Raw genomic sequence first — 24167 nt, 5'->3', positions numbered from 1 at the left:
TTTTTTTTTAAGTTAAACAAAGAAAATGTTCAAAAATGTGAAGAAAGAACATTTGGTAACTGTTTTATTCAAAATTGGCAAAGAAGCAACTAAAGATTTAAATCTGGCAGAACTGAAACACAAACTCCAGAACAGCAAAGAATACATCGAAGATGCTGATTTTATGAAAGAAATTCTTATTACTACAGTGGATAATAGAAAAAGAATGGAAGAGGGAAAGAAGAAATCAAAAGAATGCAAATGGAGATAGAGAGATTGAAAACAGAAAGAGAACATGAAACAGAATTAGCGAACATTCAAGCAACTCAAAATCAAGGAAGTAGAAGTCCAACACCTTCAGCCCAAAACACTGGATGTGAAACCAAAATTTCCCTCGACAAGCTGATCAATGGAGTAGAAACACTGACTATACCAGTCCTGAAGAGAGCAGAAGCGTGGAGTCTATTTTTTGTTTCTACCAAAAGAGCAAACACAAGAAAGTTCCAGAAGGACTCAAATCAGAAATATTATTGAAATTAATTGGAGAAAAAGCTTCAAATGTCCTCATTTAATAAAAGATGAAGATCTGCAAAACTACGAAAAAATTAAAACTCTCATTCTGAATGAATATTGAGCTTCTCCTCAAGCCTACTTAGAAAATTTTAGAACTAAACGTTATTCCAGCAAAATGCATATCACGTTTGCTTCATGATTAACAGTTACATGGGATTATTACTGTAAATAAATAGAAATAAAAGATTTTGAAACACTCAAGGAGTTAATTATTTTGGATAAATTATTTAAAGCTTTAGATGGAGAAACAGCAGCACACGTTGCAATATGCCAAGGAAATAAATGGTTGAAGCTGCAAGAATTAGCTAAAGAATACGATATCTATTTCACAGTGAAAGAAAAATCTTTTGATGAAGTCTGAAATGAAATTAAACGACCACCAAGATTCCTAAATACAGCATGTACACAAGATGAATATATTCCCCCACACATGAGAAGAGAATACTAGAAATGAGAAGGATCTTCTGCGAGAAGAAGAATGCTATATTTGTAAAAGCTATCAACACATTACAAGAGATTGTCCAGACAAAAGAAAGAACAAAACTGCAATAAAGAAGTGAAAAGATGATCCCAAAGCTCCTAGAAATTCAAATGAAATATCTAAAGAAAAAGCCATTGTAGCTGAAGTAGACTCATTTCATCTACAACCCAAATTTGAAGAGTGTATCATCCAACCATTGCAAAAAGTACATGTTTTTCTTAACTCTGAGAAAACCAAAGCTATCATGGACTCAGGAAGGCAGCTAACGATCATACATTCATCACTCATTCCAGATTTAGAAGCCAGAGAAGGAAGTAAAATCATGCTAACGACTATTTTCGGATAACCGGTTGAAGCAGAAGTTTCCTGTGTGCCTGTTTATTATTAGAATCATGGACGTAATTTATTTAATTTTACCAATACATTAATTGCAGTGACAGTTTAATAACTTCAGAAATATGAGAACTATTGATTAATCCTGCTGGAGAAGAATCAAACATCGACATTTCAGAAAGAAATAATTCTGAAGAAGAAAACTTAGAGTTTATTCGCCAGAGTGCAGACAAACAAGAACATAAAATTCCCCACCAGTACTTTTGGAGGAGAAAACTGAAGGGGAGAAGGCAATGTCAACAGAACTGATCATCTCAACACCGCAGGATCCATTTGTCATTCATTCAGACACATCTCAAATTGGAGTAGGTGCATGTTTATCACAGCAAAGGGAAGAGAAACAGTTTCCCGTGTGCTGTGTGAATAAGAAACTATCGCAACACCAACAAAGCTGGCTGACTATAGAGCATGAAGCTTATGCTATAGTGTGGACATTGAAAAAATTTGAACCAAATATGGATATTTGGTTCATCTGTGAAAATTGTGACTGATCACTATCCACTTGCATTTATAGTGAGAAATGCTCCGCAGTCATCCAAATGGCAACGCTAGGCCATAGCGTTGCAGAAATATAATCTAAAAATAGAACATTGCCCAGGAAGAAATCTGTCTAATGCAGATGCATTATCCAGACTCACCACCATTGAACTTTGAACATTAGTGATTAACCAGTTTCTTTTCTTAATAGTTTTACAGTTTTGGGCAAATATTTATATAATTTGAAATAAATAGTTATATCATTTTTATGTAATAATATTTATATAATTTGAAATAAAAGGGGAAAATTTATTGAGTAAGCATTGCACTATTTGGATTTGAATAATTTTTCAAAGAGAAAAATTGTGTTGCAACATCATTAATTAAAGAAACTTTGACAGAATCTGTTTCAGAAGAAAATATTTTCTGTATATTAAAAAATTTTTTTTTTATTTCATGTAGCTGAAAAGAACAGCATTATATACTTATTTAAGTAATCTGAATAGAGACCTTTTGATAATGTTTTTATTAATGATCTTCATATGTAAAAGAAGCTAAATTTTACTTTCATTATTAGATTAATACTAGCATAAGTATATATTAACATGTGTATGAAGGATATCAAATTGTCTTCTTTTATTAAGGATTAAGAAATTGTTATAAGAATAATAATATTTGGAACCATTAAGTGAAGTTTTAAAAAAATGTGTTATCTATGTTTATATAGTAAAAGGATGTGTAATTTTAGGTATTTAATTGCAAATATTTATAGTATTTGAGATTTGAATTTTAGTATAAAATGTTGAAATGTATATGTAGATATTTTTCCTTTTTTCTCACTGATCACAAACAGTTGCTCGATTTCTGATTCCAGATTGATGATTGATTTGTAAACAGCATCAACAACAATATTAAGATGGGGGTGTGGTATCTGGCGACTGTTTGACGATCAACAAAGCTTGCTTGGCACATTTTGCCTCTTCTCCGGAAAAGGTTGCTATATTTAGAGTAGTTGAATGTTTGCCACGGAGGAGTGAGATGTTTGCTTTTTCTATGTTGTAGGAGCGATGTTCTGCTCCAAGTTAAATTATATACCTTAAATGGTATTTTAATAAATATTCTGTTTTGTCTTGTCAAATCATGCCTTCGTAACCACAAAGTCATTGCACTCATCTCTAGTATTCCTGCAGTATATCTAATTGTCATATTAGTTTAATACCATAAAATTAATGAGTTGTAATGAGGTAAAAAAAAAATATAATCAAAAAGTTGTTCTTTTTCAGAGAATGATATTTTTTAGGCTGTTTTAAAGAAATATTTCAATAAAATGCCCGAAATCCAGTTGTCCTTGGGAAAGTAATCTGTAAATAGACTTTAGAGGCATTTTAAATAAGCTGTTTTATTCTATTTGATGTCATTTATAAGCTGAAGCCCTTTTTCCTGATAAGAAATTGTACAACATCTCAAATATTTCAGTTTTTTCGATTTTTCAAGATCTTGCTTTTTGATCATAGTATCAAATTTATCAGACACTTTTAAAAACATGAAATCACTCTTTTATCCTAAACTAAATTTATGTTTTTGAAAAATATCAGGCAGTTATGCAAGTCATTGAAGTCGTTCATCATTGTGAGATTTCAAACTTAGCTGAAAAGTGTATCTTCAAAAGAAGGCATGATGCAAACCCAGAATAGGAGTAATTATCTACAGATGTTCTTCACAATCTTTGTGAAGATCTATATTTTAACAAATTATTTTTTATTTAAGGAATAATACACATTAACTAACTTTAAAAGAATGCAGATTAGTTTAAAGCTCCATATTCAAAGTACAAGGTGAGACCCCTCACCTTGTACTTGTAAGGTGACTCACCCCTCCTTTCGAAAATGAGAACAGCCCTACGACCTGGCACGTTATAATCTTCGGTATGCAACGTTGAAGTTCAGGGACATTTGTAGAGTTTTTTGTTTCATGTTGTTCGTGCAGTCGCTTAAATGTGTAAGGTGTTAGTGCATTGCATAATGAAGCAGAAAATGAATCTGAAATTCTGTTTTAAAATGGATAAAACTGTTACGGAAACCTTGGAAATGCTTCAAAGTGTGTATGGTGAAGAAACTTTATCTCGCAAGACAGTATTTCAGTGGTTCAAACTTTTCCTTGAAGGTCGTGAAAGCAAAGAGGATGAGTATCGCAGTGGAAGACTGTTGACAAGCTGAATTATGACAAATGTCAAAAGAGTTAGGAAGTTATTGCTGCAAGATCGCCCTTTGTCCATCCGAATATTGGTGAACGAATTGAATCTTCCTCATGAAATCGTACGAACAATATTGACGCAGGATTTGGGTAAACGGTAACTCTGTGCGACATTTGTCCTTCATTACTTAAGTGATGAACAAAAACAGCAGTGATTGGACTCCTGTGGCGACATCGTCATTGCAGCAGATAAAGATGACACATTTTTACAGTCAATCATCACAGGAGATGAAACGTGGTGTTTTGTGTATGATCCACAAACAAAATGCCAAAATGGAGTGGAGTGGTTCCTCATCACCGAAATCGAGAAAGTTTCGTTTCGAAAAATCAAAGGTTAAGACAATGTTGATTACCTTTTTCGATGTACAGGGAATTATCCATAAAGAATACATACTGGAAGGTCAAACAGTTAATAGTGAATTTTATTGCCATGTTATGAAGCACCTCCTGGCTCGAATTTGTTGTTTTCGGCCCCCATCTCGCTGCATCAGGCAAGTGGTTTCTATTGCATGATAATGCACGCCCTCATACTGCAATGTGTGTTAGATGGTTCCTCGCACAGCAAAAGGTTTTGGAGTCATTTCACCCTCTTTATTTCCCTGATCTTGTGCCAGCAGACTTTTTCCTCTTTCCACGACTGAAATTGGCACTAAAGCGACACTGATTTTTAAGCATATCAGGCATTCAAGCTGCTGTTACCAAGGAACTTAACACAGTCTCAAAGGAGGACTTTTTCAAAAGTTTACAGAACTTGTATGAACGTTGTCAGAAGTGTATTGTAGATGGCAGGAACTACTTTAAAGGACAGTGATGTATTTATATGTAAATATATAATACAATTATTATTATGACATCTGTCACCTTACTTTTTGGTCTCTCCTTGTAGTTAGATTGTCACAATTCTAAAGAGGAGAACCACATAATTGACTTGATTCACACAATACCAAAAATGCAGTGGCTGTGAATGCTGTTGTATGATATGTAGAGAGTGAGAGATTACTTGAGATGCATAAGGAGTAAAGTTATATGACAAGTGTAATTGGGGCTAGTTACGACTGATTACGTACATCACTTCTGTACGCATTTCACTCAGTAATGGTCACTTTGACAGTTTTCACAGTTGTAGTCCAAACAGTGGTCATGTAGTTAAAGATTGCTGAATATTGGTATTTCAAAACCAAATGAGCTGGATACATGGTTGGTTTTGGGATTTTCCCCATACATAACCAAATAGGAGATTCATTTCCTTAGAAAATTCTCCATAAAGGCATCCCTTCTCTTAGGCAGGTAGTACTAGTGTGCTTCACCATATTCAGATAACTAATCTTACAGTTACTTAACATTTTATTCAGTAGCAAATTTAAACTTTCTGCATATTTAGCTTTTCATCAGCATTTAAAAATACTTCATTACTTTCAGCCATTACTGATAATTTCTACATGGAGCTGACCACGTTCATGTGTTGTTGTTACTAATCTCACTTGTCATTTGTCCGATGTAATCAGAATTAAGTAATTATTATTATGGCAAGGAGTGCAAGATCGTGTCTGTCATTGGTCGAAGCCTTGAGTGCTGGTAGGTAGCAGTCTGACTTTATGCTCAATTCTGCCCTTTTTGAAGAAGAGCATCCCAGAAATGGATCTGAGGATCTCCCACCCCTCTTTCCCTATCACCAACTCTTAATAAGACTTCCAGCTTGCCGCGTGTCTTAAGTACCCCCCATGCCGCACTGACACTATACATTTACAAACATCCATGCCTTGTCCAGAGTTCAAACCCAGGCCCTTCAATATGATAGTCAATATCTCTAACCATTTTCCCATTTGCTCAGCACATTCATGTGTCAGGTTGGGAACCTCTGACATAAATAATAAAGAACATGATGGTTTTGCATGAAGATGTGACAACTAACATTAAGTTGCACAAGCATTAAGAGAGTGAGTCATAGCCAAGAGGAAGCAGATGAGCATAGATATACATACAAAACTAAAAGTACTGGAAGAAATGGACCGCAGTGTATTGAAAAATAATACAGTTGCCAAAAATTATGGAATTGCAAATCTAGCATATCCACAATACTGAAATATTGTAAAAAAAACCCTTGATGCAGCTGTATCGGATTCTGGGAACAAATCTAAGTAACTTCACAGTGTTATGTCTAAACTTTTTTTGTAGAATAGTTCAGCCATATGCATGCTTCCAAGTAGATGTCAGTGGAACTATAATTCATTCCAAAGCAAATGAGATTGCATAAAATTTAGGCATTCAATATTTCAGTAGTTTCGCTGGCTGACTGTAGTGGTTTCAAAAGAGACACTCCTCAATTTCATCATTAGTGATTTGTGGTGAAGCGAATAAAGTTGATGAAGAAGGAGCAGACGACTGGTTGCATGAATTTGACCAAATGAGAGAAAGGAATGTCTACAATATGGATGAAACTGGCCATTTTTACAATTTTTGCTCAAGTAATACCCTTGGAATAGAATATGACAAGTGCAACGATAAGCAGCGTTTAAGTGTTGTCCTTGTATGTAATACAGATGACAGTAATAAACACCATTCTTGGATGATTGGTAAGGCCGAGAAACTGTATTATTCTAAGAACATAAACAGTACTTTATTTTTCATCTACTCTCACCATAAGAAAACTTTCATAATAAAATCATTTCATAAGCGGATTCTTGATTTGGTAGTTGAATGGTGGCCGAGAATAGGTCTTGGACAATTGTGATAATTGGACAGGATCACTGGATCAAGGTGTTATTCATCACAACTTATACATACAGAACTGTTTAAGAAGAGCCTGGAGACATAAAGACACTAGCAATTTTGGCAAGTGAGATCGTGACAATAATACCAATTCACTGATGAACGGAATATTCTACAGGACACTGCAAAACCCTGTGTTAATTTTGAATAGTTTGTTACTGCAAATGGCAATGTTGCCTTGTGTGCTGCTGCATTAAAATCTGATAAGCAGCTGTATCTGAGGTCCAAAAATGTCATCAGAAGAAAATAAGGAGAACAATATCATTCTGCCCTCCCACTAGGAAGTGTTACATGCCTTGGACACTTTAGAATGTTTTGCTGCAACATCCAAATTTATTGTTAGTTTTACAGAAGCCATGAGTACAGTTGGCCATGAAGTAATCAGCATTTTTGTTTCCGTGTTCTCAGAAAATTATCTGCGAATTTACAGTACAGTAATTAATGTAGGATTGCTGCGTTTTCTATTGCTATATTTTCTATTGTTATATCTAATATACTGTAGTACATGTGTACCCATGTCCTTGTAAATGATGAATATGCCCAAAAATAAAATTTGAGGGCCCAGTTATTGTGAATTTTTTTAACATCAACCTGAGTTTTCAGTCCCTTAAGGGATTTGTGCTAATGATGGTTTATTGTAATAACGTCTACTTTATATTGTTACGTTTTTTTCCTATTCTTCTGACACCAGTTGTTGCATTATTTTCTTCCTTTATGTTCATACGGGGTTCGTAGATTTGGAGTGAATAACGACGACACTTGCTGAAGTATCGAAACACACTTTATTTAGACAATATTGTCAGGACAGCTCCAAAACATGTTTTACAGTCGTCAATGAACTACTATAAACACGCTGACACGATCAGCAACACAGCCTTCATACTATCAGGCTATCACAGTGGAGACAGCTTTGCGACCAAGCTGTCTCCAAGCACCAAGCAGGACCAAGCAGAGTCCAATATATGCTATTTGCTATATGGTAACTAAATATGCTATTTTGGACCAAGCAGAGTCGGGTTCTTTGCGAACCCGACTCTGCTTGGTCGTTCTCGGAACCCCTTGTACTCTCAAGACTCTCCACGCTACAACTCACGATGCACTTGACGACCCACGAGCACGGCTCCCGACTCTTCAGTTCAGTCGTTTTTGGAGCTCAACACGCTCTCTCGACGATGCACTAAGCGCGATACACTAATAGACTCCTTCAGTGGACTCGCCTACCCACTTGGCACTCGCTGCCCGGCTGTCAACTCGATCGACTCCGCAGGGATTGACTCGCTAGACGAGGCTCACACACTCTCGATGAGAGACACACTTACTGACTGCAGACCAGCACGGTTTATATAGCTTTCAGCTTGTGTTCAGGAACATTCTGGACTAAACCGGTAAGAATTTGTTCCAGAAGGTTCTCCAACCGTCTACGGTATATCGCCAGTTTTGCCACCAAATGGGCGATTTCTCACCAAATATGGCAACCCTGCCCTCCTTTGCCATTTTATGGCAACCCTAAAACTGCTGTGCGGGGAAGCCATCTTACCGCGCCTTTACATTTCGTAACACTGCCCCCTCCCAAGGACTGTGCGTCCCGGGCAGTACAACCCTTGGTCAGAAGCATAATTCGATACAAACAAAACATAAAACTAACAAACAAATAACATAACTAAAGAAACAAATATTTACACTATGTACAAGTTATGTACACAAATTAAACACATAACAATTTCAAATTATACAAATTAAAGGCTCAATTAAAATCTAAAATTAAATCTAAAATCTAATATTAAATTAGAGTCTAATTTCAGTATCTGTCTATTCACTAAAATATACCCGGGTCAAATGCTTTTCCACTACAGTTCTCAGATATATTTATGTTTTGCATATCACAGTCTGAAGATTCAGTCCTTTCAGACTTTTCATCCACAGGGAGATGTGAAACAGTTTGTTCACCACTCTGTAGTTTATTCGCAGCATGCATACAGTTCACCTGGGTATTTTTAGCAGCTAGTACATACTCATTTTCCCCCGTTTCCTGGGATCCAGCTTCAAATTCTGCATCAGAGTCGTGAACGGAGCCCGATTCTTCACAAACATAAGTATCCAGGTTTAGAATCAAGTCCTTGTCTGTTTAAAACCTGCACTATGAGACGAAGTGGCAAGTGGCAAATTTTTTTGCAATACTGGAGCACTCTGCGTAAGTTGTACATCAGCTTCTCCCATCTCTGTATCACATGCACTTTCAGATGATTCAATACTTGCTAACTGTGACTTTGTAACTTCACTATCGGTTTCGTTGAACTTAATAGTCGCATTTTCACTTTCTTCCATTTCCACTTCAGGCACTTGAGAATCAGGAATTTTATTTATATGAATTATTTCTTCTTCCCATTCAGAAGCTTTACAAGCCACTTTGTTTATTTCTTCATCTTTAGAAACAGTATTACCACTGTCTTCCAGTTCAGCTTCGGACTCCTGAGGATGAGAAGCGTCTTTCATGTCTTTTTCTGCATCTTTTCGTTCTCTTTCTTTAATCTCGTAAGATGTTTCATCCTTTATTTCATTAGCTTTCTCGGATACTTCAACAGCTACTTCCTTCATTTCTTCATCCTCTGATTCTTCAGGTGCCACTTCTGTCATTTTCACATCTTCTTTTATGGCTCCAGTTTCTTCTGCAAGCTCCACTTTCAGGGGTTGGAGTTGCTCTCGCACTTTTTCTTAGCCGAAATTTATTTCTTCCCGCTGGGCTTTCTTATCTTCCAGTCCGGCTTTCATCTCTTTCAGTCCCGCTTTGATCTCAGCTGTCATCTCTTTATATCCAGCTTTTATCTCATCATATCCGACTTTTATCTCAGCATATCCGGCTTTCAACTTCTCCTGTCCAGCTTCCATCTTTTCTTGGAATCCAGTTTCCCTTAGAAAGTCCTCCATGAAGGCATCCCTCCCTTTAGGCAGATAGCCCTAGTGTGCTTTGCCATAATTAAATACACCACCACCTGCATACAAAAACACTCTCCTCTTCCATCTACTTTGCAAGATTAAAAACGCTGCATAGCCAGTGCATGTTATTCTGTGGATGTAAATGAACTTTAGAAGCATGTAGACTCAATACCCAAATTAATCAGAGCAGTTATCCATGCAGAAGGTGGTCCATTAAGATATCGATCTTCGATTTCTAATTCATTGGCCAGTGCATGTATTTCAGTCTGATTATAGTGAAAAAACTACAATTTAAGTTTGCTGTACCTATTGCCTACTTTGCCTTTTTTAAGCACTTGTGTCATTACCATGGTGTATAAAGTGGTCTGACAAGGATGGATTTTGTAATGATGCTGTTCTGAAAGATTTATTATAAGCATTTTATATTTTTAAAAATAAAAATCAGAAATTACAAATTAAAATTTTATTTTACATGTTTGTAGACATATTGAATAGTTGTGCACAAATGCATATTATGGTTTTATAGTGTTTAAATACATTACATAACTTAGAAATTGAAATTGGATGTATCTTAAAACATCATCACATTTAGAAATTATTTCTTCCAGCCACTCATTATTTCTTCCAATGGCTCATTATTGTGTGGAGCATCAACTGTTGAAGACTGTCTTTTGTTATTTAGGTCTTTCCTTTTGAGTTTTGCCTATTCTGTGTTAAAAGAAACTGTGCAAGTCATTGATTTTCAAAGTGGGGGGAGGAGAGACGACATCTGATGAGGGCATGGACCAGATGAGCAGTACTTCGCTGCTCATGTCTACCACACACCCACATCAGCAGACTGCACTGCGCTCGTGTCTTACTTGGGCCAAAGAATGTGTATGTTAACACATTAAAGGCAGGAGTCGTAGTGCTACGATTTATCTTGACTGTAGCTTTAAGGCGGGAGTCGTAGTACTATGATATATCTCGACTGTAGCTTAAAGGCGGGAGTCATAGTACTACGATTTATCTCGACTGTAGCTTAAAGGCGGGAGTCGTAGTGCTACAATTTATCTCAACTGTATCTTAAAGGTGGGAGTCATAGTAATATGATTTATCTCAACTGTAGCTTAAATGCGGGAGTCGTATTAGTACAGTTTGCAACCACATTGCGCAATCCACGTGCCACTTTACATTTGTATTTAGTATGTTTTGTGGTTTGAAGCTGTTCGATTGTTCAAATTCTACTTACAGTCTCTCTCTAATTGTGCATTACTCTCTAATTGTACATTTTCAATTTCTATTTAGTATATAACATGCATAATAATAGTAGCTTGACATATAAAAAATATTTGTTAGAATTATCACGCTGTCTTATAACTGACAAAACTTATATATAACTCTTATAACTGACCTTGTCTGGAGCAACATTTGTCAACAATTACGACAATGGTCATTTTGAATGCATCTCCATTTTAATTGGACATAACTTTTTTAATTCTTCATTTATAACTTTGATATTTTTTTTTGACTTTTTCTAAAAACTTACGAGTATTACATGATTCCCCCCCCCATTTAAAATAATTATTTTCGCCATATACCTAGAATAATGGCTGTCAGTCATTTTAACCGTATCCAGTAAATTATATAGTTCTCATTATTTTTATGATTTTTTATTATATATTTCCAGTTTGCTAAGAGATAAACAAGTGTATTTTTGATAAGGAAGGCTGCATATTTCACAAAAGTGAGTAGGGACAAAGGAGGGGGGGGGGAATTTGGAATTTTTGCACACCACGTGTCTGCGCATTTATTTTCTTTGTGTTAGAAAGGTTATTTTTTAGTAAACACAAATGTGCTTTACTTCATTTGGATAGTTTTGTTGTCGTGACCTGTTTATTATGTCGCCTAGAAGAATTGGTAGAAAATATCTAACGAAGGAAGAGATGCTGAAAGTTTCTGAAAGTCTGATGATAATTCTGCACCAGAAGCTGAACCTGATGAAGAATTTCATACCGAAACTAAATCCAATATATTCAACAAGACTGGATTGTTCCTTCTGAAACAAGTGAATCTGATTTGTCTGATAGAGAGGCTGTTCATGAAACATAAAAGGAAAATAATAATTTAGAGCAAGAAAATATTACATTACTAGTATAGTTTCTAGAAGGGAAATAAATGGCGGTAGTCGAGCTCAAGAAAGTAGTGAAAGGCTACAAAACAGAATGAGAACGAGGAAGATGTATTCAAAGTAAGGAAATTTAAAATGATGAAGAAACAATGCTGATTTGGTAAACAAAATTGTAAATTACTTATTTTGACAGGGTGTGTATATGGGCTCTTGATTAGGTAGTTGGCCATACAGTCTCAACTAAAAGTGTGAAAAGTTGTAACATATATAATAGTTCTGCCATTTCTGGTAATTATTTAATTTCTACAATAGAAAATAATTGTGGAATTTTATTTCTTAAAAAGATTATTTTTACTTTTACATAGTTGTGAATAATAATTCCCAAGAACAGCATTGGGATTCAAGTTTGCCTGTTTACGTTATGCTGTTGTGTGGTGCAGACTTTCTCGAATCTTTTGGTGTACCAGGTCTTTGGGATGAATCAGACGTAAGTCAAATTTTGATATTGTATGTCTTATTATTTCTTATTAAAGAAAATATTTTTTATTAATTAAGGAAAGAAATTCGTAACTGCGCTGCATGTCGTTACTTAATTGTTTTGCATAATACATACTTAATGAAACAGTCATTGGATAAAAAGTTAATTTTATTTAGAATGATGTATCTGGCATTCTAGCATTCATTATTAAACACCCCCTCCCTTTTTTTAAATACATAGATTGAAAGCATTGTTGGGAAGCATGGATTAGTTGTTATATCAAGAAATGGTACTAATCCACAGCAGTTTGTTTACGAGTCAGATTTATTGTCCAGATTTCAGGTAAGTTTTTTCAAGTCTTTTTATGGTTTCAAATGACTAAAAATTTGAATATATGTGTCATAACAAATATCTAATTGCATTTTTAACGCAGAAAACTGTTTTTAATAGTTCTTCCATGTGTTAATTTATGAGATTTCAGGTAGTTTTCTACCAGAGGGAAAAAAAGAGATAGTTAACAGTTTTGGATGGCTTTTAAAAATAATTTGTTTTAGATTGCATAAACCTTTAGTTTTATTTTTACATTACTTTCATTTCACACGAGTAATTTTTTTATTACCAATAATTTACTCAGCAGGAAAATAAAAACTGCTGTGTCTAATAAACATTTTGGAACACTTTCATTATGCTGTTATTTGGTACCAAATGACATTTCATCATTAACTACTATTATTTAATTGTGATCTTGCTCAGAATATGTGTAAAATTGGTATATAAATTAATTAAAATTATATGTAGTGATGAAATTTTGATTCAACATATGTAATGAAGTTGTTAGCTGAATATTTTACGAAGAAGCCTATTGAAACTGTTTTCTATTTCTGTCAAAGGCATTTTCAATACAAACACATACATCTAAATTGGTGCAAAATGGCATCTATTTTTTTCCATAATTACAGGCATATGTTCATCCACTTACACTATTACTATGGTGGTGTAAAGAAGCAGCAACTACAAGCTAGCCAGGCAAAATGGGAGAGTGAAGATTGTACTATGCACATTTGATTAATAATTGTAAATTACTGTTTCTCAGAAAAAGAATGCAGTAAAGTATTTATTTCACTTTGTCATCAAAGTGATGTTTAGTGTTGCTTTGTTATTATTGGTTTAGTTAAAGTTCTGATTTAATTATAATTGAATAAAATATTTTACTTTCACTTTTGCTATTATGTAAGTACAAGCAACATTAATAGTATTATGTAAGAATCATATGAAGTATTAATTTTGATATAATGCACTTTAGAAATTTTTATCATAAGTGTTGTTTTATAAGATAGAACTGGGGAATCTGATTAAAGAAACAGTCAAAAGTCATTAAATCGGACACCCATAATCCGGACCTCAAAGCTACAAACTTTCTGTGCATGTGTCGCGTAAGACCTTTACGGCTGCAAATATGCGTGTGCGTATGCGCAAAACACGTTTACGAATGCGCGTTTAATGTATAACGGACGGTATAAGCTCAGCTAAAATTATCTAATTCAGTTAATGTTGCAGATTGCGTTGTTCCTTAATCTTCGAATTGGATCCGGCTTATTATTTTTTGCAGACTGTTAGAGCAATTTTATAAAAGTAAGCTTGAACTTTCGATTATGTCAAATAGAATTTCCAATTTATATTTAGTAATATGTAACAGATCTACAAAGTGAAAGTATGTTTTGGAGTCCATTAAACAAAAAGTGGAATTGCTGCAAAAAATGGATAAAGGCATATCCTTTATTTATCTAAACTTTAACATTTGTTTATCTAAATTTTGTTTATCTTTAACGCCGCGGCGCACACAATGAATTGGAAGTTGATCTGTCAGCACTATCCTTATCTTCAGGGCAGATGTTTTTATTTTATTTGGCTTATAATTGCTTACTAAATGTAGTATTTCATTTTGATGTACTCCGTCTTTGATATGATTTAAATCAAATGCCTCCTTATTATAATTCGCTTTCGATACCGAAGAAAGGGACACAGAGGTCACTTTCTTCGAAAACGAAAGAATTTCGATTGACAAACTAGTCGGTATTCTCGACACAGCAATTATAGGACTTGAACAGCGGAACTTTGTAACTGAACAAGAAATTATGTCTGTTTATAGAATTAAAGAGAAAGTATTATCACATAAAAAACAAAGCAACTTAAACAACTTATATTGAAAGAAATGTTTAATAAAGTAAACAAATAAATATTAAGCTTTTTTTTTTTTTTTTAATTTTGATACCCTTTAAATCATAATTGTTCTTTATTTAATAAAATACGGTTTCATATTTTTAATTTTATAATTTCTGCATGCCATCTTACCAGATTTAAACTGATGATCTATAATTCGGAAAAATCGATAATCCGGAATCGCCGAAGTCCCGACGAGTCTGGATTAACGACTTTTGACTGTATTACAAATTAAAGTTAGAATTTTAGCTTGCAGGTAAAACTGCTGGCTTTTTTTTTTTTTCCGTGAATGGAATAATGGATGTGTCTCTTGAGCTAATTTAGATATACATGTTGTTAATGAAGTCATAAATAAAGAACTGAATGAACTGGCCATTACTGCAGCTTTCTTTCAGACCAAAAATTAAAAATTTCATCATATGTGCATATGAATTAAAATATTTGCTATGTCTTAAAATAAATGCAAAATATATATAAAATTAAAGTACAAATAAATTAAATTAAGGTCAAGTCGACCTTAGAGAAAAGTTAGCTGATTGATGCGGCTGAATGATTGTATGTCGAAGCCTAGCCAAATTTTTGTTTTTAAGTGTTCTTTAAAAATGTTACAAAACGGTTTCTGTAATTAAGGATAAATTTGTAAATTAGTGCAAAACAAGTATTTGAAATTATTTTTATTACACATTGACATGTTATTTAATTGTAATTAATTCTTATTTTTTTCATTCAGAATAACATCCATATTGTAACTGAATGGATTCCAAATGAAATAAGTTCCACTCATATTAGGTAAGTTTGGTTTGCATGATCCAAATAAATTGGATTCTCTCTTTAATATAGCTTTTTTGCCCCATGATTTTAAAAATGCATTAAAAAGTGCTGAACATTATTTTAACAATGCATAAAACAGTAAAATTTTCCTTTTTAGAATTTTCTACATGTGCTGCATATATGTAGTACTTGGCATCTGCATATAGGTATGTGGAAGAAAGAAAATTTTTTAGAAACTACACAGTACAGTTTAGTCACTTGTATTGATTCCGTTAGAAATTGTGAGCAGCTAGCATTATCTATGTGTGTGTGTGACATGTTTTCTTGTTATTCCACAATATAAATTCTAAAATGTTGAGCAATGCCAGAATTTTGAAAAATAAAAGGAAGTCAATTTCATTGAAGATTAAGATAAACATTTTATATTGTTTTAAAAACAGACATGGTTCAACATCTGTGGCTAGGGATTTTTCTTTGAATTAAGCCACAGTGGGAACCATTAAAAAAATGAAGTTGCTGTGCAACAGCTGATGTCTTCTGGATTAAAAGTTAGTGTAAAATCATAGACAAGAGATGCTATTATAGAAAAAATGAAAAAGGCTGTAGTAATCCATAAGACGATAGTACACAAAAGGAATTCCTATAGATGGCAACATTATTAAGCATTTTATAAGCAGATAAAAAGCAGGAAACTGGTTGTTACGGAGAGTCTGTCCGTTTAAAATAAGAAGGATTAATTTTCTGCAAACACAGGATGGTGTTTATGGTTTCGTAAGACATGCAATGTATAACATTAAAATAAAATACAATTAAAAAAGTTTTTATATCATAAGCTTTTATTTATAATCTATATGATAATGCAATAAAAAGCAAAAAATAATTTACCATATTAATGGGAAGTTTTTGCGTAGAAACTGTAATTTTAATTTTAAATTGTTTTTAAAATTCTTTTAACTGTATTTGGGGTTTTATGTTTTTCTACATATTTCAATTTTTGATATAGATATTTTGAGTTTTATGTATTTTTGCCTTGTTGCAAAGTGAGAACTGAATTAATTGAATGAGAAATATATCTTTAATGAAATTTGAGGAAATATGTGTAAATGAAAGGCAGGAAAAAGTGTGGTTAATTTAATATTCCATACAAGGAAGTCGTGGTGTACACATAAGTTTTTTTTTTTTTTTTTGCTTGCACTCATTTTGGCAAACAAATGTTTCATCAAGGATTACAGTGTATTTCCTTTTACCTCCTGTTAAATAGTTTTTATCCAGGGTTCTACAAATTGGGGTGCATTAAGCACATGCCTTGGCAAAAGCTGGTTATATGTTTTTTTTTTTTTTTTTTTAATTTTTTAAAGTTTATAAATCTTGGTTTATTATTTTATTTATTATTGCTACAGATATATTTAAAAACTTTGTAGTTGATTTTTGCATTGGCAGATTTATCTCGTTACCAATGATTTAACATTAAAAACAATACATATATTTTTCAAGTATTTGCATGGAGATTTATTTCCAAGTAGAAGTAATAATCAGCAATTTTGTCCTTTCTAGTTAATAACTTTGCTTATTCTGCACATAGAAATTTGAATACCATGCATTTTACAATATTCTGGAATAGAAATATTTTTCTATGGAAAGCACAAAAACATATCCTTCAACTCGTATTTTTTCAGCTTGTTTACATGCAGTGTTTTGAAAGAAGAATAAATTTAAAAGTAGCAGACGATATTTCTCACTTCAGATAATAAACTCTACCAGAAATTTTTGTTCCCAAACATTTGCTTTTTTTAAACTTTATTAAAAAGACAACCTATCAGCTACTGTTCTTTATATCAGTTTTTAATCCAAATGGGCTTTGTCCCTGAAGGACTATTGTTTTCGTTTTGCGATTTTGCGTTGAATCACTTTAAATGTCCGGTTCACTTTTCAAACTGTTGCCACCAAATGTTAGAGTCCTGCATCATATTTGAAGAAATTAAGTAATGAAAAATCTGCATAAATGTATGTATACTTCTCGCATTATGATAAAACGACGGTACATAGAGCCACCAAGACATAATCCTCCTATGAATATGGGCATGTGGAAGACTAAATTTGAAATTTGGAATTTGTTTTATTATCGGTTTCCTATTTTGTAAAACATTAACGAATTTTTGATTAACAAACTCAAAGGTTTTTAAAGTGAGAAATAGCAACATTGTACAGGAAAAAAAAAAAAAATTATCTCCAGCGTGTGAGTCTCTGTATTGGAAATTCTAAAGATATGATCATTTTAAAACTATTTTGCGATGTTGCTGTTGAACTGAATTTTCTGGTTTAAGTGCAAAGAAAATGATATTTAATAAATAAAGGTAACACACAAAACATTAAAAAAACGCCCCTTTAGACGTAATTTAAAATCTGAAACCTTTGGGGTGTTTTTTTTTTTTTTTTTTTTTTTTTAATATCTTCCCCTCCCCCCGGCAGTGTACAAATTTTCAAATTGTTATTATTTTAATAAAATTAAGCTATTATATTACTGAATGTTTAAAGATATATATATATATATATATATTTCAAAACTCCATCTGTAAAGTTTTGCTTTATTTATTTATTTTTTTTTATTATTATTATTTTTATGATAAATGCAGCAGTACAAAAACATAAACTTCCATTGAATTGCATAAGCAGTTGTAATGTTAGTGTGTAGCATTCACTTCTTATTTCTATTAATGAGCCATTTGAAAATAGGAAATTATTTTATTTTTTCTCTGGCGAAGAATGACTCTCTGACGAAGTCAAAACTTGAGTAAGCAAATTTTGCTGTATTTAAAGTATGGAGTACCCATACATAGTAACTGCTTACATACTTAGCCTTCTTCAAATGACCTTTTATTGTACTTTTTGGAATATTTATTTTGCCTAATAGTTCCTGAACTGTACAACTTAAATTTTCAGCAGTAATTTCTTTTAATAGGTTTTTGTTTACAGAGGAGGGTCATCTAGAGCAGGCATCATCTTCAAAGCTGTTCCATGATTAAACTTCTCAAACCTCTTCACGCTGTGCCATCAGAAACAGCAGTTTTTTCCATCTATAACACTAATTTTATGAGTAGTTTGACTAGCATTTTCTTTTTTTATTGAGCTTAAGAGCGTTTAATACCCCTTTCTCATGTCGATTTTTAATAACAGATGGCGCTACGAACGTTGAGCGATAAAGACTCAAATCTGTAAGACTACCTACAGCCTGGTTACTATGGCAACGACGCTTCCTTCCTCTGTACTTGTTTGGCGGGAAAGTGAGTAAGCCATAAAACACATCCCCTCAGTTGAACAAAAGACCTGCTGTCATTTCTTCCGTCTGTGACTCAGACTGCAGGGTATGTTTTGAACAGGAATAGAACTTTTTCACCTTTGTGTTGAATGAAAGATATCTGTGAGATACGTGCAGCAGTCGCTATTTCTTTTCGCAAAATTTGTTCATCACGCTTTTCAATGTTGCGTAATGTTTCATAATTTGCCGTTATTTTGCGGAAGAAAACAAATTTCATCGCGACATAAAAATTATATATAAATGATTTTATACTTGATGATATGTGTATACATATATAGCACGCACATAATATTCCATTTACTCATCCATCCATAATATTTCATAAATTACCATCCATAATATTCCATAAATATGTGTTAGCACTTTCCAGAGCTTTATATATATTTTTTACTTGTATTATAAAATCGTATAACACTCCTAACTATTATTTTTTTACTTCAAAAGTGGATAAATCATTATCAAATTTTTCTAGTACACGGAGAAATGGTCTATGTATCCACACACATAAACGTAGTAAAAGATACTATTGTTGATTGAATATCTTTTGGCAGCAATATCAAGATGCAACGAAAATTCGAAATCAATTAATAACATGCATTTTATTACAAAAACACTAGCAGGACGTATTATTTGCACAAAAAACTTAGTGTGGAAATAATTTGCGGCACATTATCTGAGATCCGCTTTGAATGAATACATAAAGTGTTATAATGAACAATCAGTTTTAATATTTCACTTGATACTGAAATGCATAAAATCAAATTGCGTTTCTATGTTTCAGGTTTATAAAATACAGCTGATAATTGAAGGGGTATCAGGTTTATAAAGTACAAGCTGATAATACATGATAAGGGAGAAGAAATTCCTAAATTACAAAATTGAATATTATATTTTAATAAAGTAAAATGATACATATTATAGATACATCCTAAAAAACGATAATATATATATATATATTATGTATTTATATGTATATCTACTCTTTTCCGGATGTAACTGTAATTACGTACTGTGCTGGTTTATCATCTTCCTGTAGCGATGCATTTGGATTTGCTGTGTATGAATCTGTTTCATTGAACAGGAACAAATAGGAAACAGAATATTGAAAATTGAATTTTTTTAAAGCATTAGTAATTTATATATATTAGATTGACTAAAAAGAGTATATTCATGCATAACGTATAAATATGCGAAGTGAATACTTTTTGGCAATCATCTTTCTAGGATGATCATTTTTAAAAATAACCAGTACTGTTGATAAAATAAACACCGGTACGATCTATCTGCCTAAGGGAAAGGATGCCTTCGTGGAAGACTTTCTAAGGGAAATTGGCTCCTAGACACGTTACACAGGGTAAAACCACGAAAGCGCAACCAGTCCCTTCGCGGGATTCGAAACTCGGACCGAAATACTGGTGTTCAGCTACTTTACCGCTTCGTGCCTCATTTCAGAGCGGATTCGCTATATATGAAACAGAGTAATGTGCTGTTACCGTATTTAGCAGCCTGCCTTTTTCCTTGACCTACTATAAAAAAATAAAATAGCAAAATTATAACAGCGTCTCTAAAAAGGTGCTTTGCTATATTCTCATTAAATCTTTATCATTCTGCGCTACTAAAAACGAAGTACGATTATTTCAAATTCAAAATTTTATAACATTACTTTACAGAAAGCGATCTCATGTCTTCTAAAAATAAAACCCAATATCTGTTTCTACTCAAGCGCTTACTTTCTAGACAAAGTAATTTCAGTGTAACGTACGTTCAGTTTTATCTAACTTTGAACGGGAAAAAAAAAAAAAAAAAAAACTATGTACATAACAGGCAAAGATATTAACAGCACATAAATTTAATCAATTATATTGGATTACCAGAGGAGAAAAAAATAATTCGATGAGATAATTCTCTGAGAATTCATAAACGCTAAATTAAGAATAAATTTTATAAAATGTTTACTAATGAATACATGTATTTGCATAGTAAGTTTGCTTTTTTAAAAAATTTTTCATCTTTATCACGTTTATCGGAGTGTCGTATTTAACTTTACAATTATGCTCCGAAATTTCATTGCTGTAGATTGGATTATTACCAATATATAATTCTACTAGTAACCAGAGCCAGTATTAGAGGTTTTTGCTGCTCACTACAATATCTGTGGCTCTTACTTCTGCCACGCGCCGCCAGTGGCTGAGTGGTTAAGAATATTGATTACTGGAAGTTCGACCTGGTTTCGGTTCGATCCCAGGCGAACCAGCTGGCTGCATGGTTTGTTTTCCTGTTGTGCAACATGAATATGACCCAGTTTCCTTCAGCAATTAGGCTCACCCGCGGCCGAGCGGTTAAATCGCTGAACACTGGTAGTTCCGACCTGGGTTCGAATCAAGGCGAACGGGCTGGCTACATGGGCGTTTTCATAATCTTCCCCGTGTGTAACGTGTATGGGGAGCTTTGCTATAAACTAAACTAAGCCTTCAGAAACTTCCTCCACGAAAGCATCTGCTATCTGCCACCTCGTGGCTTTGCTATATTCAAAGAGCCTAACCCAATTCTAGCACTCAGTTCCTCTCTAAATTCTAGCGGGCGAGCGCTAAAGTCGCCTATTACTGGTAGTTCAACCTCGGCACATTATCTGAGTTCAGCTTTGAATGAAAACAACATAAAGTGTTATAATGAACGATTAGTTTAAAGATTTCACTTGATACTGAAATGCATAAAATCAAATTGCGTTTCTACATATCAGATTTATAAAGTACAGCTGATAATTGTAGGAATATCAGGTTCATAAAGAACAGTTGATAAATACATGAGAAGTGGGAAGGAATTCATAAATTACAGAATTTAATGGTTGTAACGAAAATTTTAAGCACGAACGTTCTTCATAAAGTTATGAAAAAAAAGCAGTCAGTACCTTTAGTGCGGATAGTAATCACTACCAAAAATCTATGCTTTTCTGCCAATTTTTTGGTAGTTTTTCAAAACCTTCGGCTCGGAAACTTGGTGGCCCGAGTCCAAACACAGGTCAACCTCATTTCGGACGTCTTGTGCAGAAGTGAAGATAGGACCAGCAAGATGTAGCTGAAAGTCCGAATGTGCGATGTCGGGGTTATATGGTGGATGTGGTGAAAGATCCCTTTCGAGTCCGTACAGAGGCTAGCCGGTGAATGCAGACACGTATGGTATTATCTTGATGGAACGTTACCTTTCTGCGCCGGAACTCAATTCGACTCTTTTCCTTGATAGCAGCGTCAACATGCACTAGCATCTCGTTGTATCCTTTACTGTCAAGGGTTTTACCTTTTTCCATATACTATTTGTGATTAATACCACGGCAATCCCACCAAATACAAAAGAATGATCTTTTTGTTAGTCAAATTACGCTTTACGATGCTTCCGACGGACTCACGGGGGCAGATCAACTAAATTTTTGGCCTATGTTGTTGAAATAAATTTATTTTTCAACACAAGTGACTATCCAGATCACCAGATCCAAAGCATGATCTTTTCGTTAGTCAAATTACGCTTTGCGACGCTGCCGACAGGCTCACCGGGCGCAGACCAGCTCCCTTTTCGACCTATATTGTTTGTGTAAACTTGTCTAACTTTGAAAGAAAAAAAAAAAAAAAACTATGTATATAACACGCAAAGATATTACAGAACATAAATTTACTCAATTTTATTGGATTACCAAAGGAGGAAAAAATACTCAGATAACTCTCTTAGAATTCTTAAACGCTAAATTAAGAATAAATTTTATAAAATGTTTACTAATAAATACAAGTATTTTAAATAATAAATTTTTCCATCTCTACATATACCACGTTTATCGGAGTGTCGCATTTGACTTTACAATTAAGCTCCGAAATTTCCTTGCTGTAGATTGGATGATTACCAATATACTTACAATCCTACTAGTAACCAGGGCCACTATTAGGGATTTTTGCTACTCAGTACATTATCTGTGGCTCCTACCACACGCCACCAGTGGCCGAGTGGTTAAAACTACTGAATACTGGAAGTTCGAACTGGTTTGGGTTCGATGCCAGACGAATCAGCTGGTTGCATTGTTTGTTTTCACCATGTGTAACATGAATACAAGCCAGTTCCCTTCAGCAATTAGGCCCTCCAGCGGTAGAGGAATTAAATCGCTGAACACTGGTAGTTTCGACCTGGATTCGAATAAAGGCTAATGGGCCGGCTGCATGGACGTTTTCATAATTTTCTGTATGTGTAACGTGTATGGGTTGTCAATTTCTCTAAGAAAGTTCAACATGAAGGCATCCTACTGTGCTTTGCCATAATAACCTAATCTAAGCCTTCAGAAAATGACTCCACGAAGGCCTGCCATCTTAAGAAGGTAACCCTCGTGGCTTTGCTACATTCAAAGAGCCTAACGCAGTTCTAGCAAGCGAGCCGCCGAACACTGGTAGTTCATCCGGAGTTCAAGCCTCGATAACGAGTTGGATGCATGACCGATTTTGGTGTTTTCCAAATTCACCTGCTTTGGCGTAATCAAACTCTATAATTCTAAACAAACTGACGTTCGGTTCGGCTCCAACGGCTCTAGCACCACGTTCCAAATTATAACTACAGTTCAACAAATAAATGTCTGGCGTATACATTCGAATAACCTAAGTAAAAAAAAAGGGGGGGGCTTTTTAATTTCTTCCACAACCAAGCATGCATGCATGCACATAAAGCGAATAAAGAAAAACTTATGGAGTGCAATAGGGTTCTAATCCATAACATATTTAGTTAGTGATCGCCATCATTGGGAGCTATAAATATGCTATATTGACGGGAAGGAGAAAATTTTACTTCCTGAGTGAGCTAATTCAGAACTAGTCATTATTTCATCTGTCATCTTAAATTTAGGATGTCAAATTACGTGACTAACAAAAACCTAGTATTTATATGAAGCTTGATAAAAATCAAAGTTTTGAAGACGGTATATGTGATCATGTTCGGTTGATTACCATTATGATCAGCAAATAACAACAGCAATTTACTGATGTCTTTCTTATCTTTATATTCAGATGTAGTTTTCAGGGCAACTAGAGAAAATTTATTAATTACTTTTATTATTTTTGATACTTTATACGTACGAAGATACATACTTGTAGGAAGAGAGATATAAATATCATATTCGAACAAATAAAAACAAATCGTGACTTGAAGACCCTAGAGATACAGCTTCTGATTGCTTTTCAAATTTTTACCATATTAGTAACGATATAATCGAATAATCTTTCAAAGATTATTGTTTACCGATTTTAGGTAACAACTAAACATTTTTTAAGAAAACATTTTTTCGAACTTATCCTCAAACAAGTTTGCTATTGGTAATGAATACTGCTGTATCATGAATCAGGTACGGCGCTATGCATTTTGCTGACTTTGTACGCAATAAATTCTG

At 33.8% G+C, this 24167-nt stretch overlaps 1 protein-coding gene across 6 annotated transcripts in view; it reads left to right on the top strand.

The window, feature by feature from the left end:
* The window catches only part of Nmnat (nicotinamide mononucleotide adenylyltransferase), a 104127-nt gene that overhangs the window by 21213 nt on the left and 58747 nt on the right, over positions 1 to 24167 (top strand). For 5 of the 6 annotated variants that reach the window (XR_015040667.1, XM_085814920.1, XM_085814921.1 and 2 more), the window contains exons 4-6: positions 12335 to 12456; positions 12688 to 12789; positions 15398 to 15456. Coding sequence is in view for 5 of the 6 variants with exons in the window: in XM_085814920.1 (XP_085671046.1) it covers positions 12335 to 12456; positions 12688 to 12789; positions 15398 to 15456 (283 nt within the window). In the remaining variant the exon portion in view is untranslated. Of the gene's footprint in view, positions 1 to 12334; positions 12457 to 12687; positions 12790 to 15397; positions 15457 to 15595; positions 15795 to 24167 lie in introns of those variants that run through there. The other variant, XM_035375109.2, reaches the window with a different exon arrangement.

Source organism: Stegodyphus dumicola, chromosome 4 (assembly GCF_044657685.1).
Source record: "Stegodyphus dumicola isolate Sdum_Otavi_A_Nest chromosome 4, ASM4465768v1".
Taxonomy (NCBI): domain Eukaryota; kingdom Metazoa; phylum Arthropoda; class Arachnida; order Araneae; family Eresidae; genus Stegodyphus; species Stegodyphus dumicola.
This window is presented reverse-complemented; position numbering and strand designations above follow the sequence as displayed.